This window comes from Eriocheir sinensis, chromosome 21 (assembly GCF_024679095.1).
Source record: "Eriocheir sinensis breed Jianghai 21 chromosome 21, ASM2467909v1, whole genome shotgun sequence".
Taxonomy (NCBI): Eukaryota; Metazoa; Arthropoda; class Malacostraca; order Decapoda; family Varunidae; genus Eriocheir; species Eriocheir sinensis.
In genome coordinates this window covers 18,482,199-18,489,698 of record NC_066529.1, presented here as the reverse complement: position 1 = coordinate 18,489,698, position 7,500 = coordinate 18,482,199, and the positions used below count along the sequence as shown (strand labels likewise).

At 45.8% G+C, this 7,500-nt stretch overlaps 1 protein-coding gene across 4 annotated transcripts in view; it reads left to right on the top strand.

Moving 5' to 3' along the window:
* Nucleotides 1-6,708, top strand: part of LOC127001790 (cytochrome P450 4C1-like) — a 54,644-nt gene extending 47,936 nt beyond the window's left edge. For all 4 annotated transcript variants that reach the window (XM_050866961.1, XM_050866960.1, XM_050866962.1 and 1 more), the window contains exons 9-12: nucleotides 4,023-4,204; nucleotides 5,158-5,326; nucleotides 5,711-5,890; nucleotides 6,025-6,708. In XM_050866961.1, coding sequence (XP_050722918.1) covers nucleotides 4,023-4,204; nucleotides 5,158-5,326; nucleotides 5,711-5,890; nucleotides 6,025-6,188 — 695 coding nt within the window. In that variant the 3' untranslated portion in view covers nucleotides 6,189-6,708. The remainder of the gene's footprint in view (nucleotides 1-4,022; nucleotides 4,205-5,157; nucleotides 5,327-5,710; nucleotides 5,891-6,024) is intronic.
* The last annotated feature ends 792 nt before the right edge of the window (nucleotides 6,709-7,500 follow it).

Below are 7,500 nucleotides of genomic sequence, written 5' to 3'. Positions count from 1 at the left end.
ATATATATATATATATATATAATTTTTTTCCCGAATAGGCTACTGGTGGAACGCTGACATGAGACGAAGGGTGGTGGTGGTGTTGATGGTGACGACTTTAAATAGTACGGTGGTGATGGTGGTGATTGTGGTGGTGACGGTGGTGGTGGTAGTGATCGTGGTAGCGGTAGTAGTAGTGACGGTGGTGTTGGTAGTGGTTGTGGTGGTGGTGCCTTAGCTTATCTTTAGTGTTCGAGATATCGGGGTCGAGGCTGTTGATATATTTGACATAACGGTGTTTGCGTGAGTATGAACATTGGAGTATCGTATTAATATATAGATAATAATATTGTTGGCAGATTAATAACACCTAAATATATGATTTTGCTTTCTAAACTACCCTATTTCTGATTCTCTCTCTCTCTCTCTCTCTCTCTCTCTCTCTCTCTCTCTCTCTCTCTCTCTCTCTCTCTCTCTCTCTCTCTCTCTCTCTCTCTCTCTCTCTCTCTCTCTCTCTCTCTCTCTCTCTCTCTCTCTCTCTCTCTCTCTCTCTCTCTCTCTCTCTCTCTCTCTCTCTCTCTGTTCCTTTATCTGCAGTTTTTTTTTTTTCTCCGGCCGTTCAGTCTCTGCTGTGGAAGACGGTCATTGTTCTTCTCCTAAACCTATCAACAGTGGTGTCCCCCAGGGCTCTGTGCTATCAACAACTCTCTGTTATTCATCAATAAACTGTCCTATCCACTTTTACGCTGACGACTCTACTCTGCATTATTCAACTTTTTTCAACAGAAGACCATCCCAACAGGAATTATAAGACTCCAGACTGGAGGCTGCATTACATTTAACCTTAGACCTTGTTGTCATTTATGACTGGGGTAGAAGAAACCTGGTGTCCTTCAACGCCTCAAAAACTCCATTTCTCCACCTATAAACTCGACACAATCTTCCACACACCAATCCCCTATTCCTCAACAACACTCAGCTGTTACCTTTTCCTACACTAAATATCTTCTGCCTATCCATAACTCATAATCTTAACTAGAAACTTCACATCTCTTTTCTCGCTAAATCAAGTTCCTCGAGGTTAGGCGTTCTGTATCGTCTACGCCAGTTCTTTTCCCCCGCACAGATGCTTTCCATATATAGGGGCCTTGTCCGCCCTCGTATGGAGTAGGCTATGAATCTCACTTGTGGGGGGGCTCCACACACAGCCCTTTTGGACAGAGTGAAGTCTAATGCTTTTCGTCTCATCAACTCCCCTCCTCTTACTGACAGTCTCCTACCTCTTAAATGACTGTATTGGCTACACAGGCAGCGCCACACGTGACCAGTCGGTGAACTGTTAAAGCAGTACTTTCCAGAGAATTCAAGTTCTGTACTAAAGTGCGTCTGAGGCTGCCTCTAGGATACAGGGCCTTGGTACTGCCACCGCTCCAAGCCAACGACTGGACACACTGTACTCCTACCCGATTTCCTGACTCTACTATCTGACATGGAGAAAAACTGAAATCGGGTAGGAGTGAAGTGTGTGCAATCATCGGCTTGGAGCAATGGCGGCACCATGGCCGTGTATCCCGGAGACAGCCTCAGATGCACTGTAGTCTATAACTTCAACTCTATGGAAAGGACAGCTTTGAGTTAAGTGGCCACATGTGGCGCTGCCTGTATAGAGGGGTTACACTGACGTCACACCGCTTCGCTTTTGTTTTAGGAAAAATAATTGTCAGCCATTTTGGGAGGCACGAGCGATCAGCTGAGCCCCTGCCCCCTGATGATGGCTGGCCCGTGCCTCCCGTCTTCATATCACAATCTAAGTGAATATACAAAAAATCTGTGCAGTGAGGCTAGGCTTCGTTATATAACTATCCATGAGGCTGCCAAATGATGATGGACATACAGTAAATACATTTATTATCAAACTTCAAGATATTTTTGATGATAAGAACAATGAATATATGACTAATTTAACCCCGGTCATCCCCGGGCAGTGTTTAGTAAGAGCATAAGAACGTAAGGGGTTCGCAAAAAGCCCACTGACCTATATAGATGGGACACTAACACCCACACCCACACAGTAATAGATGGACACTAACACACCCACCCACACAGTAATAGATACACTAATACCCACACCCACACAGTAATAGATGAACACTAACACACCCACCCACACAGTAATAGATACACTAATACCCACACCCACACAGTAATAGATGGGCCACTAACACACCCACTCACACAGTAATTGATGGACACTAACACCCACACCCATACAGTAATAGAAGGGCCACTAACCCCCCCCCCACATAGTAACAGATGGACACTAACACACACACTTCCATAGTAATAGATGGACACTAACACCCACACCCACACAGTAATAGATGGACACTAACACCCACACCCACACAGTAATAGATGGACACTAACACCCACACCCACACAGTAATAGATGGACACTAACACCCACACCCACACAGTAATAGATGGACACAAACACTCACACCCACACAGTAATAGATGGGCCACTAACACCCACATAATATAGGTGGGCCACTAACACACCTATCCACACAGTAATAGATGGGCCACTAACACCCACACTCACACAGTAATAAATGGGCCATTAACACACCCACCCACACAGTAATAGATGGACACTAACACACACACCCGCACAGTAACAGATGGACACTAACACCCACACCAACACAGTAATAGATGGACACTAACACCCACACCCACACAGTAATAGATGGACACTAACACCCACACCCACACAGTAATAGATGGACTCTAACACCCACACCCACACAGTAATAGATGGACACTAACACACACACCCACACAGTAACAGATGGACACTAACAAACACACCCACACAGTAATAGATGGACACTAACACACACACCCACACAGTAATAGATGGACACTAACACCCACACCCACACAGTAATAGATGGACACTAACACACACACCCACACAGTAACAGATGGACACTAACACCCACACCAACACAGTAATAGATGGACACTAACACCCACACCCACACAGTAATAGATGGACACTAACACACACACCCACACAGTAATAGATGGACACTAACACCCACACCCACACAGTAATAGATGGACACTAACACCCACACCAACACAGTAATAGATGGACACTAACACCCACACCCACACAGTAATAGATGGACTCTAACACCCACACCCACACAGTAATAGATGGACACTAACACCCACACCCACACAGTAATAGATGGTCACTAACACCCACACCCACACAGTAATAGATGGACACTAACACACACACCAACACAGTAATAGATGGGCCACTAACACAAACACCAACACAGTAACATGGCGGGGAAAAGCTGAGGAGCTCTCTTGCGGTAAATACAGTATCTGCCTCCCAAAATGGCTGATTGTGCTGATGACGTCACGTGCAACCCCTCTATAGCCAATACGGTCCATTCCGCCCCAATATTGCATCTCTTTCTATTTTCTACCAATAATTTCATGCTGACTACTTTTCTGAACTTGCTAACTGCATGCCTCCTCCTCTCCGGCGGCCCCACTGCACTCAACGTTCTACTCTTACTCACCCCTATACTGTCCAAATTACTTGTGCAAGAGTTAACCAGCACCTTCATTCTTTTATCAATTCTGCTGGTAAACTCTGAAACAGTCCTCCTTTGCTTGTATTTCCTCCTGCCTATGACATGACCTCGTTCAAGAGAAGAGTGCCAAGAAATCTCTTCTCCCGAAATTGACCTCTCTTTTGGCCTCTTGTTGTAGTTGCTTTCGTTGGAGGAGCACCTGGCGGGCTTTTTTGTTGTTTTTTGTTTCGTGCCCCTGACCTGTCTCCTTTGTTGTAAAAAAAAAAGAATAATAGTTTTAAGTACCAGAGTGAGAGGGCGCCCTTCTGTACTTCGTGGCTGTACTTCCCGCTGTCATGCGAAATGTCGAAACGTTGTTGCTAGTAGTAAGTCGAAGGCATCGCTTTTTGCCTCATTCAAACAATTCACAACCTTGGACAGGCGGAGGCAAGAAGCGGCTGGCGTTCCTTGACCTTCTGCTTGAAGCCTCTGAGGATGGGAAGGTGCTCTCTGATGAGGACATCAGGGAGGAGGTGGACACTTTCATGTTTGAGGGCCATGACACCACATCCTCTGGGATCAACTGGGCCCTCTACTTCATGGGGCGCAACCCAGAACTTCAGGTGAGTGAGGCCCAGCGTCAAAGGTGACAACTGGCCTCCTCCTCCTCCTCCTCCTCCTCCTCCTCCTCCTCCTCCTCCTCCTCCTCCTCCTCGGATGCCAGTAACATCATAATCTCTGGAATCCTCCCTAGGGTCGGTGTCGAATCTAGCTTTTACAGTAAGGCCTTCAGCACAAACAACAGACTTCAGTCCCTTTGCTCACAAGAAAACATCCAGTTTGCTAACTTGTGGAACAGTTTTTACTACGATTCGGGCTCTTTCCTTGCTGATGGCATCCACTTAACCCCTTCAATACAAGCAGACAAAACATAACCTCCATGCCATATCCTGGTTTTACAGACTACGTGACTCATATACTGCGTCATGGTACTGAAGAGGTTAAACCCTGTTGGAGCAGCCCGTTTCGGGAGGCTGCTTTCTGACCAAGTAGCTCTTCGAAAGCCAAAAAACGCAAAGGCGAGAACACCAGCAGCTCCACCGTAAGGGAGCACTCAACCCGCGAAACCCCCGACTCGAATCACATTAAAGCTTGCTATATAAACGCTCGTAACCTACGTAACAAATTTGAAGACTTAGAAGTCCTCGCAGCTACAAATCATTATCACATCATCGGAGTCACAGAATCTTAGATAGACACTTCAAATAGAGATTTCATTGCGGAACATAGATTACCGGGTTTTCCATGCTGCATGGTTCTTTTTCCTTTCCTGCCAGCTTTGACTGGAGGGAAGGGGGGGGGGGGGGGGGAGCCTTCGCCTTTGCTGTCCTTCATCTTCCTCCTTTGACTAGATAGTTAGTGTAGCTTGTCACAAACCGACTCGTGAGGACCAGCAGGTCTGCTGTTGTTTGTTCTTCCTTTGTGTGTTCCTTTGTGTGTTCCTCCTCCTCCTCCTCCTCCTCCTCTTCTTCCTCGTCCCACACCTAACTCTTGTCTCCTGTGTCCCCTGTGGCAGGCACGGGTGCAGGAGGAACTGGACAGTATCTTTGGGGACAGTGACCGCCCTGCCACCATGGAGGACCTGAAGCAGATGAAGTATTTGGAGAACTGTATTAAGGAGTCCCATAGGATCCTTCCCTCTGTTCCCTTCTTCGGCAGAGAACTGAATGAAGACCTCATAATAGGTGAGACGTTGTTGATTGTTCCCGGAATATACATATGTATAGTGTATGTCGTACTACTTTGATAATCTAGGAAACACTTTATATAAAGAAATAATGGAGTGTATGATGCGTGCTGCAAAACTAATTAATTGAGAAGTACCAAATATTAGTTCCATATAATAAGCATGAAGTGTCAGTATAACTGAACATAGTGCAAAGTGTTTCATTTCACACATTGCTTGACTTTCTCCATTTTCTGCTGCAAAATCAGCCCTAGGGAGGATGCAATGGCATCCGTGTTGCCATAAGAAGGATTGCCAGATGAGACAGACTGAAGCAATCATGCAGTTCCTTCTCAGGTATATTACAAAGAATTTTTGGAACTCTTTTTCTTGTCTCTGTCAGATAATCAACGTGTCCCTGCTGGAGTGACCGTCCTGCTTATGATATTCAAGCTGCACCGGAACGCTGAACAGTTCCCTGACCCTGACAGGTTTGACCCTGACCGCTTTCTGCCCGAGAACGTAGCCAAACGCCACCCCTTTGCCTACGTGCCTTTCAGCGCCGGACCGAGGAACTGCATAGGTGGGTTCCTCGTGCCGTGATGATTTCTACAGTGCTTACTGATAAGTGAGCTCTGTTGCAAATATCAGTAGCTTGTTCTATGAATGTTTTGCCTTATTTTTGCGTAACACAATTGTCTGGTGGGTGTTGTGCAGGCCAGAGGTTCGCCATGATGGAAGAGAAGGTGGCTCTCAGCAGCGTGTTGCGGAACTTCAAGGTGGTGAGCGATATCCCCGAGAGTGAACTTCAGCTGCTGGGCGAACTGATACTGCGGCCCCGCGGCGGCATTCCCCTCAGGCTGCTGCCCCGCTCCACATGAGCTCCGTGGCGCCCTCAGGAGTTCACTTTAACATTCTTTTTGGTGTGCTAACCTGGACTCTAGTTGTTAGAATTAGTGTTGTCATTGAGCAACATGTTATTATGTTAGGCATGCTGTTTCTTCTTTTGTCTTAGTGCCACGATTTCCTTCTGCTATAATGCTCGGAGAAGAGTGGCGTAGGTAAGAACATAAGAACGTAGGAGTCTGCAAGAGGCCGGTAGGCCTATACAAGGCAGCTCCTTTGAACCTAAGCTCCTGTGAATCTAACCCCACCTAATATCACTGTCCATGAATTTATCTAATCTATTTTTGAATGTGAAAATTGTATTGGCACTCATCACATGACTGCTCAGCCTGTTCTACTCATCTACCACTCTGTTAGTAAACCAATTTTTGCCTATGTCCCTGTTGAATCTGAATTTATCCAGTTTAAACATATTACTACGTGTCCTACCCGGTTCTCTTACCAACAGAACCTTATGAATATCTTCCTTATTAAAGCCCTTCATCCATTTATAAACCTCGATCATGTCTTTTCGCACCCTTCGCCTTTCTAGGGAATGCAAGTTTAACTGTTTGAGTCTTTCCTCGTATGGCAAGTTTCGTAACCTTTGAATCATTTTAGTCATCCTCCTCTGCACAGATTCTAACATTTTGATATCCATTCTGCAAGTAAGGTGACCAGAACTGAACTGCATAATCAAGATGAGGTCTAACTAATGCTAAATATAGCTTGAGGAAGACTTCGGCGCTTCTGTTGCTTACGCTCCTTGAAATAAAACCCAGTACCCTGTTTGCTCCATTTCTAGCTTGAATGCATTGTGCCTTTGGAGTTTGGACGGAGATCAGAGCTCACTAAGACCCCTAAATCCCTCTCGCACCCAGACCTGCTAATGGGAATGTCATTTAAGAAACAGTTATGTGAGGGGTTGTTCCTACCTACACTCAGAATACTGCACGTCCCTACGTTGAACTCCATCCGCCATTTATCCGCCCAGTCATACAATCTGTTTTGTTCATCCTGGAGAATACCAGCGTCCTGATTCGACTCAATTACTCTGCCGATCTTGGTATCATCAGCAAACTTACTGGGCGCACTACAAAAGCGCGGATTCGAAAAGATTAACGAGTTCGAAACTCACCCTTAATGCAGTTACAAAAGCGCGCCAAGATTATTCCCTTTTGACTCGCTATTTCAATAAGTTTCGTTTAGTGTGTCTTAATGATTCACAAAGTGTTCACTGTTGTTGTAGCCGGTTGATTACACCTTGATGGTCAGTCAGTCCGTTGTTTTCATCCTGTGCTGTGCTGT